General features: G+C 32.4%; 2 protein-coding genes across 2 annotated transcripts; both read left to right on the top strand.

Annotated features, from left to right (window-relative positions):
- The first annotated feature begins 5140 nt into the window (after nucleotides 1-5140).
- On the top strand, nucleotides 5141-7272 carry LOC11444057 (calcyclin-binding protein). The gene is made up of 5 exons (XM_003607856.4): nucleotides 5141-5323; nucleotides 5408-5557; nucleotides 6254-6493; nucleotides 6579-6638; nucleotides 6770-7272. Exons 1-5 carry the CDS (start codon nucleotides 5213-5215, stop codon nucleotides 6872-6874), a joined length of 666 nt encoding a protein of 221 aa, XP_003607904.1. The 5' UTR covers nucleotides 5141-5212; the 3' UTR covers nucleotides 6875-7272.
- A 6030-nt stretch (nucleotides 7273-13302) lies between these two features.
- On the top strand, nucleotides 13303-13800 carry LOC112420896 (uncharacterized). Its single transcript, XM_024780679.1, has 2 exons — nucleotides 13303-13700; nucleotides 13791-13800. Exons 1-2 carry the CDS (start codon nucleotides 13303-13305, stop codon nucleotides 13798-13800), a joined length of 408 nt encoding a protein of 135 aa, XP_024636447.1.
- Nucleotides 13801-16916: the final 3116 nt, after the last annotated feature.

Here is a 16916-nt window from a genome sequence, read left to right as displayed (position 1 = left end):
TAGGATCAAAGGAATATGCACAAATAAGATAAGGGTGTGGGGGTAGGAACAAGGGCAATAGGGATACTTCTTAGTTCTGTGTTCTACGAGATAAAGGGAAGACAATTATTGTACTAGATATTGAGCAGTCATTTCATCGTTTTTCTTTTATTTTTCTTTGAAACACATTAACAAAACTCTCTAAATGTCTTGGTTTCAATACAAAAGGAGAAAGAATTCTCCATATGGTAGTGGCAAAAAAGTATGTACTGGCAGATACTTTTGAGTTTTACTTGCGAACAAATATTCTGGTTTAGCATATGGTAGTAGCCTTATTTAGAAAAACATTCTTTTAAAGACATTGTGGTTTATGTTTTTACATTCTTTTAAAAACATTCCTCTGGAATTCCCCACTCTTTCGCTGTGCTGTATTTGCCATTGAGTTTCTTTCATATCCACTGCTTCCATATGAGCGACTGAGCGTGTCTGCATGTTAGGATAACTTACTTTTAGCTTGAAGCGTTGGCGATACTTGCAAAAAATCATGAGCAGTAATAATCAAGATCGCACATTTTTTTGACAGTTTTTTATCTTCTAAGTTCATGCCGTTTGCTTTCTAAAATTTCATTGATTATTGTTCGATGCATGCCACTGTATTCCGATGGATTCGCCATATGTAGCATTTGCCTAAATAATATTGTTTGTGATGATGCGGTAATATTACGGCGAGCATACTTGGTGCCTAATTTTTGGGTTTTCAACAGATATCTTCCAAAGAAGATAACTGAGACACTGAGCATTTCTTGCATATAATCGGAATAAGCAAAGGACATTTCATATTGCTATACTTCCCCACAATAACCACAAAAAACTTTCCTATGATTTCACATTATGATTATTACCTAAATACATTTTTGGACTGACTACAATTTTTTGTGCCATGACAAATAGGCTTGCTTAGTAGCTTCCACCAAAGAATGCATCTTTGCAATCAAAGAAGCGAAAATATCACATAAGGCCGGAAATTGTGCTATTTGCTACACGAGTTCTTCCAACCAAATTAATACATGCATTTATAAAAGTTTAGACAGTTATTATATCAAAAAATATTTATTTATACTGAAGGCTATTATAAAGATCACATGTAGTTAAACCTTTATTTTATGAGCTAAGAATTCATCGAGAAACAATAAACCAAACTAAAATATTTGATAAGGGAACATTCAACCAGAATATATGACTGTCACTATCAGCTTTATTATGCTAGGGTAAACAACATGCGAATCAAAGGAACTATATCCATGTCGAAGTGGCGGTAATGCTAACAAAAAAAATGGGGGTAATCAACATACAGAAAACAAAAGAAACAATGTCTATGTCTGGTAATGGCCTCAATGAAATAAGGTCAAAAAATTTGCCACAACTTGTGAATTTGGTTTAACTTCTCGTGTGTAACATGTGCTTTAAATTGCTAAACCAATGCCAATAGTGATCATGTCCTACGACGATTATACCAAACCTGAAACAACAATCAGCACACAAAATTAATAATGTTGCACAGAAACATACAAATCAGGGATATACATCAACAATGAAATCAAATGCAATTTCCTCCGTAGAAAGCATTCTCTATAGTGATCATGCACAGACAATAACCATGTAGAAAGTAAACACATCTGTAATTCAGAAAAGCATTCGCTTCATCTATTCAATAGGATGATACTTAAAGAAATTCTGGTTTAGATTTGCTGTCACTTACCAACATTAATAAACAGAATAATAAGGTATCTTTGGTTTAACTTGATATGGTTGGTAATCCATATACCATTCCATCATACAATACAAAATGAGCTACACACTTGATTCATTGATTCTAATTTCATCACATACCTTGAGAGATATTAAGAAAAAAGTAGCAAATATACACACAACTTTGGATGCAAATAGTATTATCAGTTTATCACACAACAAATCAAATTGGTTAATAATTGTCTGTTTTGAGTCCCTTGGAGAAAGAGCCCTTGTCATATACTTCTTTACACACTTAAGCTTAATATTTTGCCAAAAAAGAAAGCAATTCAGCTAGACAAATAGTTACTTTATTAAATAATTAGCTAAAAGTTAAATTAACAACGCAATATATTTTAAAATTATTCAAAATATGTGTAACAAATTAAGGAAAAAATAATGAAAATACTTGAGCCAATTTGAAACTTCAATAATATCTCTGTGTAAACCTTCTAATTTATGCACAAACACATTACTACCTGTCATATTCAAGCATTCGATATACAATAATGTCTCTGAATCTCTATGCTAACCTTTTGATTTACGCAAGAACATCTATTATAGTTAATTATTGAAATTCATTTTCTCATGTTCAAGAACTCGATACAAAATCAAACGAAGTTTGTCATAAAGATAAATTGAAGCATAATTTTTTCGAACTCACAGAAACACAACGAATTAGATACATATACACGTGAACAAATTTAAATAAAATTTTCTAGTATATTTTGGTATCAAAACTAATTCTCAGAACGTCACATAATGAAATTGAAGATTAATTTTTTCTTAAGCCATGAAACACACAGAATTAAGGACATATACTACCAGTATCCATCAACAAAAGAATTGGAAAACTTTCTACATAATTCAATTGAAATAAATTCTAGTGATATTCCAAAAACTCAATACATATAAATCTTGAAAATTGAAACCCCGGTCATAGTAAAAATCCAAGGCATGTATAAAAATGAATTAAGGAACATACATAGATTCCATGCATATGATAAGATACTAACTACACAGACAAATACATTCGATACCAACACCATTATCTTTCTTTAGGAAAATTTATTTATATTCACAAGTACAAAGATAAATAAATCAAAGAAAGAAAGAAAGAAAGAAGCATACCAGTGTAAAGATTTGGGAAATGACTAGGGCGACAGTGATGCCCCAGAGGAACGTCTTCTCTCTATCTTGATGCGGTGGATCCTGGTTCGGTTTCTGTGCTTCTTCTTCCTGAGTAGCGGATTGTGCTTCTTCTTTCTTAGAAGCAGATGATCCTTGTTCTTCCTGTGAAGCAGATGTTGCTTGTTCTTTCTTAGCAGAAGATGATACTTCTTCTTTCTTAGCAGCAGATGATTCTTGTTCTTCCTGAGAAGCAGATGGTGCTTTTTCTTTCTTAGCAGCAGATGGTTCTTCTTCTTTCTTAGCAGCAAATGGTTCTTCTTCTTTCTTAGCAGCAGATGGTTCTTCTTCCTGAGAAGCAGATGGTGCTTTTTCTTCTTGATCAGAGTTGTCTGATGTTTCAGCAGACTTGCCTGATGAGAGAAACCCTGGAAGTCGATGAGTTCTGGCTAAAGGAGCATCCGATTTAGGATGATGAATTGGTGTGTCTTGGAGATCACTACATTTCCTTGAAGGTATGGCAATGGGCTCTGATCCAGTAGCAGAAGGTGGTTTTTGTTCCGGTGCTGATGGTGACTTTTCTTGTGTGGAAGATTCTTTTCCCGGTGTAGAGGCTCCTTCTTCTGCTGTAGAGGCATCTTTTCCCGTTTCAGAGAGTAGTTTTGTCAGTCCGCCGGAGACACATTTTCCCGATGAGGAGGGAGTTTGCTTGGTTGCAGAGGCATCTTGTCCCGTAGTGGAGGCAGGTTTCTTTGATCCGGTGGCAGATTGTTCCGGTGCAGAAGATGAATGTGGTTGTTGCGAATCAGATGGAGGTTTGTTTTTGGGTGAGGATGGAGGATCTTGAGAGTTCTTTGGTGATTGAGTCATGTTGAGAGGTTTCTTTCTTTCTGAGAAAAGAGAATATGGAAAATGTGAAATGTTATTATGATTGATTTGTGATACTGATCATTATTATATAGTGAGTGACGTTTCAGTGTATGCTTGTTTGAATTGGAAGCTTGCTTCACAAGTAACTCTAACTGTAACTGACTTCTAACTGTTTTCTTGTTAGTTAGTTAGTTACTTACTTACTTACTTTTGGTTGACACTATACTAACTCACCCTTAATCAAGCTTGTTAATCTAATTATCTTAAATGCTTAATTGCATCTTACTTTATGCTGATAAACTTATAAATGAGTGGGGTAAAATATTAATTCAGCATAATATATATACTTTACTTTATGTTTGTAATGTTCGCTTGATGTAAGTTTCCATTTGATATATTGGATTATGTTATGGGATATGAACTTGTGCTTGAAATTTTAGTGACGGTTATTCTTAAATTTATGCATATCTGTCAGGATAACAATTTTAAACATTATTAAGTAGTGGCTTTTATTTAAAGATAATTAAAAAGTGGCTTTTATGATGTATGATGATGACTGATATTGAATAGTGGCCTTTATCCTTATGTTTGATTTGTAAGCTTGCTTCACAAATAACTGTAACCGAAGTCTAACCGTTTTAGTGTTTTGATATAACTAACTGACACTTCATTTCATGCAGTCTGTTAATTTTGGTAGTTAGAGTATAATTAATACGCCAGTTATCCAAATGATTGGTTTTGGCGGTTATTCTCATTAAGCTTGAAATGCTTAAAATTCTGTATGATTGGGAGGAAACAAAATTAGCTGAAGTGATAATGTGAATCAACGTTGATAGTAATTGATTATAAAAAAGAGTGAGAGAAAAAGAAAGGAACGCATGGCCTCTTGTGCTGGATGTCTTGCTTTATACTCCATCCCTTCTAAATTATATGTCACATCTTTTTAAAAAAAATTATCTCAAATTATACGTCGTTTTACAATACCAATAAAACATTTGCATAAACTCTCAACTATTAACATGTATTTGCTCATAAAGTTGAAAGTTTATGCAAATGTTAGGGTAAAAAAAATTCTAATAGTTATACCAATTATTGCATAAACTCTTAATAATGTATTGGAATGTGTACATTAAATATCAAAATTTAAGAGAAATACTGTAGTTGTACCAATTTTTTTTTTGAGAAGAGTGTTTGCAATTTGCAATAATTTACATTTTGAGATTTTTTATTTACCATTTACTCAATATTTAAGGGTTCCACGCCAAATGGAACGACTCTCCAGAATCTTCTGTGATGTGATGTGCAATTAGAGGAAAAGGCTTACTAAATTACCAAATTACCCCCAATTATGTATAGTTAGTAGTAGTAGTAGTAGTAGTAGGTTGTTCCAGCACTTTCCAAAATCAAAAAAGAGAATTTGAGTCATATCTCGTATCATCAAGAAAAAATGGCAGAGGAATTTGCTTTAGATTTGGAGGAGCTTCGTCACCTACATGAAATCGCGAAACGACCTCGAATCCTTTCTCTTCTCACCTCCGAGATTCGTAACTTAGAAAAGGTTCTCACTATTTTAACATTCAATTCCTTTTTCAGTTAATCATTTCCCCTCTTGATTAGTGCTTATTATTGATTAATTGAGCAGTTATCGTCTGAGGCAACATCTACCGCACGTGCGTCACAGATTCCGATTCCAGCACCAATTGCAACCGGAACTACGGTCTCACCTTCACCTGCACGCAGTTATTCTCCTCTTGCTTCTTTCAGTTGGGATCAGGATAATGACAAAGTCAAGGTTTGTTAATCACATTTACTAATTCTTTGAAACATTTTTCATCATGTATTGTTATGTTTTTGTTTAATTGTTTCATTTCATACCCTCCCTCCTTTTAAATTGGTACGCATAGACACTTATCAACATCGTATAAGTGTTTATCTATAAGCTATTTCTATTTCGGAATATAAAATTAACTCCAATTATTCTCATATATTATCCCGAAGAGCTTATGAAAATAAGCTGAAACGATTTATGGACACGTGATAACCTGTTTCTTCTAAGTTCTGAACAGTATCACAAGTGATTATGCTAGTATATAAGCTCAAATTAATTAATATAAACATGTTTTTAATGCTGAGAATGGTACTGTTTGGATAAACAGCTCAATTAGCACTTTATATCATAAGCTATTTTTGTAACAAAACGTAAAAGTAAGTTGTTTACGTAAAAGCTAATTTTTAGAGCTTATGAAATAAGCTGAAAATATCTTATGAATATGTTATAAGTTGTTTTCATCTGTTCTCCCAAAAGGTATCAAAAGTGCTTATGTCAGTAGATAAGCTCAAATGAGCCAATCCAAACCGGCCAATTTGTGTCTTTCAATTCTGTTTTTCTTTATCTTATTCCTTGCTATAAATCCAAATGGCAGACAAGGATTTATGTTGTAGTTACTCGGGGAAATAATGATGATTATTTTTTGAAAAACATATGTAGATATATGTGTCACTAGAGGGAGTTGATGAAACCAAGATCGAATCTGAGTTTAAGCCAAATTCGTTTGATGTCAAGTTCCATGATATTCAAGGGAAGAACTATCGATTTGCAGTAGTGAAATTGCACAAGGACATAGTACCAGAGAATTGTAAGATTTTGGTCAAGCCTAAAAGGGTAATCATCACTTTGGTGAAGGCTTCCAAAGCAAACTGGCTAGATTTGCACTTCAAAGAAGATAAGGTAGTAAACTGCTGAATTAGATTACAGCTTATCTTCATTGTTTAACAATGTGATCAAGTAGTAACTTTTTCTGCTGATGTTGCAGCTGAAGCCAGCCATGGATAAAGAGAAAGACCCAATGGCAGGAATCATGGACTTGATGAAGGTCAGATTCTGGTTTCTTATTTCTTTCTTTAGTTGGCTGAGCTTTGTTTTTAATTTTTTATTCATTTAATCATATACTCTTAAGAATATAAATCTTAATTTGACTTATACCGTGCATGTAATGGATTGCAGAATATGTACGAGGATGGGGACGAGGAAATGAAGAAAACAATTGCAAAAGCATGGACTGATGCTAGAACTGGAAAAACAGCTGACCCTTTAAGTAGCTATCGTTGAGCAACTCCCAGTGGTTTAGGTGTTCAATTCCTGTTTTTGGAGAGTGATATGCTTCACTTAATTTCATGATTTTATTTAATGTTATGAAATGAATGCTTGGTTTAGAATTTTAGATACATTGCACTGTAGGAGTCGATGTTCGGTTACTATTGTTGCTTAAGTTCTTTCTTATTAAAAGATGTGATTTTTGCCCAAGTTCGCTCCAATCCATCTCTTTGTTGTGGGTCTTTCATGATGCTTTGTATATGTAAGTACTTTGAGGATTGGTGGGCTAGATATGCATATGTTAGATAGCTACCGAGAGATCAAATCTCAGAGAGCAATGGATTGAAAGATATGTTTTTGGATTAAATTCTGATGAACTTTTATCATGGCATTTAATTAAAGATAAACACTTATTCGGTGCTGTAGTCTAGATATAGTCATGCGTTTTTATTTTATTTTAGTCATTAAAATGAATGGCTTTGTTGGAAATTAAGCCCTGGCTAACAGGGACTGTAAAACCCAGAAGCCAAATGTGATGGTTGGAATGCATTTGCCATTTTTCTGCCATCTTTTTGGTGGTGGCTTCTAAAATATAGGTAAGGGCTTGTATTGTATTATGGTGAATTCAAGTAGAGGTAAGGTGGTTGCTTGAGGTTGTGATTAGAGGAGGGGTTAGAGATATGTAGTAATTTTGTCAGAACCAGATTAACCTGTTTAATTGGTTGAACTGAGATCTTGCCAATCTACAACCACCTGATTTACGGTCCTTTAGAAATAGATTATGTCCTATTCGATATCGTTAGTCATCAAACATGAAGGCAACATGTTTATTTTCCCACCTTTCAATCTGTTTTGCTCTAAATCATCAAACTTTGATCATTTTTCTTGGTAAACCCTCATTTTGGTCCTTGTTAGTCTCTGAAAATAACGAAATTAAAATAAACTCCCTGGAAGTATCTTTTGTTAGACACTTCAAATCCAGCCGTTAATCATCTCTGTTAATGGAGCTAATTTGCCATATAAAGGACTTTCACACGTACAGAGTTGTTCATTCACAAGTATACCAGATCACTAATTAAGGCCATGTCATCTCATCTTGTTCCACTTTATCTTTCTCTTGTTCACTCCCTCTTCACCAATTAGAGAGAGGTTTTTGATACTTAGTTAAGTGATCTAGCAAATGCAGCCTCACCAATATCAATTTTCTTGCAAGTAAACAGTTGGTTTTCAATTTTTCTACATTAAGAACTTGAGCAGAATCGAGATGTCGAGAAGAGAATGTATTCTTTGTGGCACGCATTTTTCCAAGGCTTTTCAGTTTTGGTGAAATAGGCACGAACATTAGAGAAGTTTCATCATGTGAAAGTGATTGAACAGATTCTGGCGCCAATCTACTAGGTAAAGCTTGATCATTTAAGTGCTTCTTTGGACACTTTAGGAGATGAAAATACTGCCTATGGCACTCCTAAGCATATTTAGGATTTAGGGTGCGTGATCGCATAGGGTCCCATATTTTAGGCACCAAATTTTTGGATTCTAATTATTAAGGCGTGAATATACATATTTGTGCATGCGAGCGTGCAGACATGAGTTTAACATTAATTAAAAAATATCACAAGAAACTTCATCTAACCTTATTTTGGAAGGAAATCAATTTCATATGGGTTTATCCTTTCCCAATTGAAAGAAGTGGCAACCCCTCTATTCTCAGAAATAATTTTGGTATATGGTATTATAAATTGAAACCTCAAACAATTGTTTGGCTTGTTAAACGCGATATGTCTCTATTAGATTCTAGTGGAACTTTTCATATTTCAGAGGATGGCAATCTTGTCATATAGTTGATGATTCAAGAATCAATTGATTCTTTGAACTATAAGGGTCGTCGTCTAAAAGCAGAACTGTGAAACTCTTAGATTCTAGGAATCTAGTGCTCTTAGGGTGAAGATAATGGTTACTTATTGGAGAGCTTCAACCACCTACCAAATGAAAGACAGTTGACAAAAATTTAACATTGACCTTATAGAGAAACGAGAACGACCCAGGATGTGGAAACTTACTTTGAGCTATATTCTTCATCTTTAACAAGTATATAAATTTGAAAAATCCAGAAAGTAATATCTAAACAAAATAAGAAGCTGAATGCTTCTTATTCACGCCAACTGTGGATGTCAAGGTTATTCATTCTATAATGCATCTTCTAAATATAGTGACAGTCATAGACTCATGTTGGATATCAGTCTTAAAAATAATTAATGAGATTGTACGGTACGGTGGTTCTATAAAAAGATGGTATGATAGTACTTTTTTTTAACAGCAATACTAAATCACTGGCGGAGCCAGAAATTTTATAGGGCCTGGGCAAAAAAATTATCACAAAATATTACTTCCTTCCTGCAAATAATTTTACATTTCCTGCGGAATCTGCAGGAAATCCTAGGCAAAATATGCAGGAAAAGCTAAAAGTTCTAGTAATGGTTGGGATTACTACAAAGAAAATTGGAGCTGAGCCTGGGCTAGTGCCCAGGCTAGCTGGGGTTTGGCTCCGCCCCTGTGCTAAATGGTACGAAAAATTACCCTCACGAATTGCACAAATGCGCTAAACCATGATTTTCTTTTATATGATTTGGAAAATCAAAAGATAATTTGGTATAGGAAATTTCACAAACAAAAGAAAATATTCATCAATTAAATATTATATAAAAGAAAATCATGGTTTAGTGCATTCGTGGGGGTAATTTTTCGCACCATTTAGCATCACTGGAGACTATATTAGCAATTCAATGTTAAACAGTATTAAAAAGTATGTGGAGCATCATTCGCGGGAATCCCACGAAAACTCTGTCGTGCACACAAGCATTTTCCTTTTTTTAATAATAACAGATTATAAATGTTCCTTGTTACAAATATTTTGCATTCGCATCACTTTATTTCACATTTGCATCGATGTATTACACACTCGAATCATGCTCGGCATCAAGTTGGTCGATGCAAATTTCGATAAGCAGATCATCGTTGTAGGCTACATCGTTTGACTAATAAACTTGTAGTTTTTACTATAAATGTGTGTGTGCACGCGCGTGCGTGCAGGCGTGTGTGTGTTATAAAAAAATAAAGTAACAAGTTCATACTTCGTACATAGCACTTAAAATTTCAAAGACGATCCTAATTATAAATACCTTTAAGAATGATTCCGAGGGTGTGTTGGAAAATTGTCAATAAACTAATATACTTAACAAATATATACTTGAAAAATTCAGACACCAAAATCTCAACAAAATAAGAAGTTGAATGCTAATTTCCCTACCTTAAAGTTAGTTCCCAGACTCACCCCATCTGCATGGGTCAAGTTTATTTATTTGATAATGCATCTTCTGAATATAATGACAGCAGTCTCCATTTATGTTGAATTTGGACACAGGATATACACATGTTTAAAGAGGATCAAGTTTATGGTAGTAGTCTTTCTCCTTGTCAAGAACACAGGTATAGATAGTTTGTCTTCTTAATATTTATGAACAACATAATGTTATTAATCTTTAAAAAAAAAAAATCTCGTTAATCTCTAAGTTTTGGTGTTGGTTGTATCGATTGAGATCATCATGATTAAGGTACCAGCAAAGGCAACACTTCAAAGTTTGTCAGCAAAGACTTTGAAGAAATTGATGCTATGATAGATGAGGACGTTGTTGCTGCAATTGACAGAGTTTTATTAGAAGGGATTACTTTTCCCTTAAAATCTCGGCATTCTGTACAAGGACAACAAGCCTCGAAACTAGATCCCAACCTCTTTGAGCAACTTTTTCAGGAATTGAGGGATATCGCCTTTAAAGAGGACTTGGTTGAAAAATTTAAAGGTCTTCTTTCTCTAAAGAGGACTTGGTTGAAAAATCTCGGTGTTGTTGTTAGCTTTCCCAACAACATTGTGAGGATTTTGAGAAACTCGACAATTTGAAAAAAAAAGAGCACGACTCGGTTAAGAAAAACATTGGCCAAAATAATGAAGCGTTGAAGGAAAGTGCGCATACACCCAACAAATGGACCCAACACCAGTCGATAGTTATTCTGTCGATATTTGATTGCAATCCGTTTTTAAAAAAAATGCAAATAAAGGCCTGGAAAACACAATACACAATATAACGTTAAATTAGATTCGCTACACCATTTTTTTACAATTGATATTTAATTTGATGTTAACTCTTTAAATTATATATCTCACTCTAATATTAAGCACCTCCTGTAAATGCAAATGATTTGAACATTTTTTTTATTTTTATTTTTGGGTGAAGAAATGATTTGAAATTTAATAAAGTATAGAGCAACGGGAGAATTGAAGTATAAATAAACTATAAGATAAGTAAGCATTCTTTAGTGTTTGACGGGGAATAAATAGGCAATTATCCTCCTAAAATTGTAAGTTTCATCAATTATCCTATGAAATTAACAAAACTTTAATTACCTCCTGAAATTTTACAACGTTAATCAATTTACCCCCTCCATCAAATTTTTCTGTTAGTGAACATGACGTTTTGCAAATACCCCCCTAAAGTTTTGCACTTATGTGCAAAATGCCCCCCAAACTTAAAAATTTATATTATTTTTTCATAAGTGAAACACTAGAATAAAGGAAAATACACACCATAAGCACGAACAAAGTTGGCTCTATGGTGTGGGAAAAATTTATATTATTTTTTCATAACTTTTGGCTTTTTCTCTCTGAAATATCTTGCTCACTATTGATATGTATAGGAATTATATGATATATGATATAAGAGTGCAAATGGCAAAATCATTTGTTCTTGTGCTGATATTTTTTGTTTTTCAATATAATAAGATTGTAAGTACTATAGCCAACATGTAATAATTACTTTTCTAATTCAAAAGAAATATGAAAATTAATTTATTTGTTTTTTTTAAGGAAAATTAATTTATTTGTTCTCAACCGATTTCCATTCATCTGGAATTTAGAGCAGTCATGTTCTAGTGTTTGTGCCAACTTTGTTTGTGCTTATGGTGTGTATTTTTCTTTATTCTAGTGTTCCACTTATGAAAAAATAATATAAATTTTTAAATTCGAGGAGCATTTTGCATATAAGTGCAAAATTTTAGGGGGATATTTGCAAAACGTCATGTTCACTAACAGAAAAATTTGACGGAAGGGGTAAATTGATTAACGTTGTGAAATTTCAAGTGGGGTAATTGAAGTTTTGTTAATTTCAGAGGATTAATCGAAGAGACTTACAATTTCAGGGGGGGTAATTGAAGAAACTTACAATTTCAATGGGGTAATTGTCTATCTACTCGTTTGACGAGTTAGGGTTACTAAAGAAACCATCATACTAATTTACGTTTTTTAGTAAGTATGATAAGATAAAATAAGATATATATATATATATATATATATATATATATATATATATATATATATATATATATATATATCGCATAGGTATGTAATTTATAAAAGAATAAGGTATATCAAGTTCATATTTGACATATAACACTCTAAATTTTATAAACGATCCCGAATATGGATACCCTGTTGAACATACCATGCAACCAACAATGACATGTTATTTGCCCACATTGTTATTCAAAAATCTAGAAAGCAAAATTTAAACAAAATAAGAAGCATAATGTTCTTTCAAAAAAAAAAAAAAAAGCATAATGCCAATTTTTTGGCCTCCAAGTTAGTCCTACATTCACGTCATTGGTATGATGATATATGAGGAAAGGATGAAGGAGGAAGGGAGGAAGCCTTGTAGTCGGTACACTTTTTTTTTTTTATAACATAGTACACGTGTGTCACTAAATATTGTTCCTTCGCATGGCTGTATTTCACATCATTATAATTTGCATAACTTTTTTTTTTTTTGAAGAAGCATTTGCATAACTGTATTTCACATTCAAATCATGTCTGACATCAAGGTGGTCAACGTAGACTTCGATAAGCACAGGGGCGATTGCTAGTACAAGGGGAGGTAGCCATGGCTACCCAAAAAAAAAAAATTGAACGAGTAGGTATATTTTTATATTTAACTACCCCTAGTAATAAATATTTGGCTATCCCAAATTTTATTTTAAGTGAAATAATTTTTTTCATTTTTATTTAACTTCCGGTCGAACTTCAAATTATTGTCAGTGCTTCTTCTAAAAGGCATGATCAATAGCAAGCCGCACAAATATGATTGCTAATGATGAACTTCAAACAGGTAAAGGTGCAAATCAAGTGGGTACAATCCGAAGAGCTGGAGATACTCGATGGAGCTCTCATTTTCAATCCATTTATAGCTTAATGAAAATGTATGATGCAGCCTGCACTGTTATTGATAATATTATTGATGAAGGGGCTACTTATTCTCAAAGAGGTGATGCTTCTGCTGCTAGTAAAATGATATTCATCATTTGAATTTATTTTCATACTACACTTGATGTTTAAGATCATGGGAATCACTAATATTCTTTGTCAAGCATTGCAATCACGCTCTCAAGACATTTTAAATGCAATGCATCTTGTTTCTACTTCAAAATTACTTCTTCAGCAACTGAGAAATGATGGATGGCCTAATTTGTTAGAAAATGTGAAATTGTTTTGTCTAAAACATGAGATAGAGATTCCTGACATGAGAGCACAATATGTCTTAGGAAGAGGTCGATCCCGTCAAACAAATGTAACTATGGTGCATCACTATAGGGTTGATATTTTCTTGGTTGTGATAGATTCTCAAATGAAGGAATTAAATTTTAGATTCAATGAACAAACTGTGGAACTTCTACGTTTAAGTACAGCTTTGGATCCTAGCAACAATTACAAGGAATTCAACATTGATAATATTTGCAGGTTAGCATGTAGTCTTTACTGTCTTGACTTTGTTGACTAAAAAAAAGTTCATTTGTATTTACTAATATGTTACATTAATTATATTTGTAGATTAGCATAGATTTACTATTCTAATGATTTCACTGAGCAAGAAAGAATTCATTTGAAGTTGCAATTAAGTCATTACATTGCTGATATACCTCAGTCTTTTTAAAATATAACAACACTCTTTGAATTGTGCAAAAAATTAGTAGAATCAGGGAAGTCAAGGCGTTATCATTTAATTGATAGATTGATTCGCCTTGTTCTAACACTCACCGTCTCCACAACGACAACAGAGAGAGCTTTCTCATCAATGAAAAATCTCAAGACAAAATAAAGAAACAAAATGAGCAATGATTTTCTTTCAAATAGCTTGGTTATTTACATTGAAAAAGACATTGCAAGTCAGATTACCTCATATGCAATTATGGATGAATTTTAGTCTTTAAAAGGCCGCCGAGTTTAATTATCATAAATAGCTACTATTAGTTTTTATTTCTTTTGTTGGAGCTTTTTTGGTACAATCCGCTATTCTACTGTGGCTTTTTTGGTACAATCTGTTGTTGCCGTATTTTTTCGGTATAATCTCGTTCATGTTAAATCAAGTGTATATTTTATGAAGAACATTTTATATAAGTAATAGTTATTGTGATTTTTTTTGCCTACTGGATTAGATTAGTTTAAAAAAAATTCTTTATATATGACCACCTCATGAAAATATTGCTAGCTTTGCTGCTGGATAAGCAGTTCATCACTGTAGACTACATTGTTTGGTTAATAGGTTTAGTTTTTTCTATAAATAATATGTGTGTGTGTTCGCACATGTGTTTGTTCATGCGAGCATGCGAGTGTGTGAATTATAAAAAAATAAAATAAGGTAGCAAATTCATACTTGCGCAAAGGGTACTCAAAATTTCAGAAATGATCCTAATTATGAATACCTTGGAGAACGATTCACATGGTGGGTTAGAAAATTGCCAATAAACTCAAACTTGAAAAATACATACACCAAAATCTCGCACCTTAGTGTTGGAAATTCGATTAATACAGATAAGAAAATTGATTAATGAACTATAAAAATGTTAAGATTAATCTATTAGTGTAATTAAGAAAATTGACAAGTTGATTTAAAAAATTCTATGAATAAATTAAAAACCCAAACTTGGTTAAGTGTTGTTTCAAATAAGTTAGTGATAGGTTAACTTAGATTAGTGATCCCTTAATTGAAAGTAAGTAAATTTTGTATAATGCGACAAACTATTAGGAATGTTTTTTTTTCCTTCAAGAACCATTGAAGCTTACACACAAGTGAAGGGTCGGAATTTGAGACTCGATCACGGTGTCCGATCTAACAATTTCAACATTTAACTGATTGAGATAGGGATGTGCTCTTTTATTTAACTGAAATTTACCTTAGTTAATTATGTTTTATCTTAAGTTTGAATGTTTATAATGATAAATGGACAACAAAAAAGTTGTCTACGCCATATTTTGATATGCTCCATCCAGTCTATTTATAAGAAAAATTTAGGTCAACAAAAATGGATGTATATACTTCAAATTTTGAATCAAATACATCAATTTTTGTTTATCTAAATTTACTCAAATATTTGTTGTACAAAGTTAATTTTTTTAATTATTTTTGACTGTGTTGGGATGCATGCCCAACCTAGAATTCATTCACGAGAGAGCTACTGTGTTGGAAGGTTGTAGTTTTTTTTTTTGGCCATACACTTGTGCGTGTTTAAAAATAGATTATTTATCAATCTTCAAAAGAAAAAAATATCAAAGATTGATTTGAGTGCTACTGTTTATTTAAAAGAAGAAGAAATAAGTCAAACCGGTAGGTAACATTTCATATAAAAAAAGGTGACATTTCACTTGAATTTATTCATATAATTTAATACAAATGGACTAGCATTAAAAATAATTTGTATATAATCAATCAATTACGATCGTTTGAACTTTAATTTCGATTATATTTCTTTCAAATGTCGTAGAGAAGATAATGTGCGAGTGATCGGTATTCTACATTTTTTCAAAAATTCTAAGTTGCCTAGCGTTTAAAAGGCAGACATTAGATTCGTAGGTTTGAGTCCCACTAAATCTCTACATTGTGGAGAGAAAAAATTGGATACTTAGTTGAAATGATGGTTACAATTTTTTTTTTCTTTCCATTTAATGTTAGGTAATATTTTCATATTAATCTTATTTAAAATAGAATAAAATTTTGAATAAGTTTTAGAGTATCCATACTCAATCAAACTTTAAGGTAATTAAGAATTTTATATGATGTTATAGAAGTCTCTTCTTCTTCCTTCAAAAAAGAAGTATGTTCTATCTCTCCTATGTATTTATTTTTCACAAACTCTATTCTATAAATTGTATTAAAATAATTAATTTATGAAAATGTTATGGTATACTGTTATTTATGGGATCTATTTAGTAAAAGAGATTTGAGATGTGACCACAAGTCCTATTTCAAATGGTAAAAACGTCAAAATTGTTAGGCGAATGATGTGTGATGTTTCCCAACCCTCTCACTTATATGTGTGAATTTCAATGGTTATTTATCATTTCTACTATCAATAAAAAAAGAAAGAAATTTGAGATATTGAGTTAGAGGGATGAGTTGTTTATTACTTAAAAAATTGTAAATGAATAATGTGTATATAAATGATTCATTTAAGCACTTGATTTGAGGAGCTCTTGTGGATTCTCTAAGGAATTGTATACCATATATATTCGTTTGTGATAGGCTCAAGTTTAATGAACTCCCTTCAAAGGTATCATTTATAAAGGAATTGGGTTTTATTTTTAGATGTAACAATTTTAGATCAGACTTTATTTACGTCTCAATTGAACTTTGATTCCCAACTCTTAGCTCCTCTTCTCCCAACAAGTGGATGGTTAACATCAAATAATCATCAATAAAATAGAATTATTGCGTCAAATAAAATCAATGCTCATAATCGTTTCCTCTTTTCCAATTTTGCGGTCATACTTCACTAATCCATTCATTCATAGTCCTACGAGAAAGAATAATCTTATCAAATGAAACTTTCATTATTCTTTTTTTAATTCATCGTTAGCACACCAATATCAATAGCTTAACATTCCTAAAAAAATATGTCGATAGCGTAATATTAGCCTACAAACAAGATGCATCTCCTTTCATTTTTACAATGGAACTAT

This window comes from Medicago truncatula, chromosome 4, assembly GCF_003473485.1.
Source record: "Medicago truncatula cultivar Jemalong A17 chromosome 4, MtrunA17r5.0-ANR, whole genome shotgun sequence".
NCBI classification, from domain to species: Eukaryota; Viridiplantae; Streptophyta; class Magnoliopsida; order Fabales; family Fabaceae; genus Medicago; species Medicago truncatula.
The sequence above is the reverse complement of the archived record's forward strand: the minus strand, read 5'-3'. Positions and strand labels throughout refer to the sequence as shown.

Excerpts from the sequence above, each read along its gene's own strand:
- LOC11444057 (XM_003607856.4), top strand. The coding sequence starts at position 5,213 with ATGGCAGAGGAATTTGCTTTAGATTTGGAGGAGCTTCGTCACCTACAT. Across the intron at positions 5,324-5,407 it reads AGATTCGTAACTTAGAAAAG|TTATCGTCTGAGGCAACATC; the intron begins GTTCTCACTATT and ends TTAATTGAGCAG. Across the intron at positions 6,494-6,578 it reads TGCACTTCAAAGAAGATAAG|CTGAAGCCAGCCATGGATAA; the intron begins GTAGTAAACTGC and ends CTGATGTTGCAG.
- LOC112420896 (XM_024780679.1), top strand. The coding sequence starts at position 13,303 with ATGGGAATCACTAATATTCTTTGTCAAGCATTGCAATCACGCTCTCAA.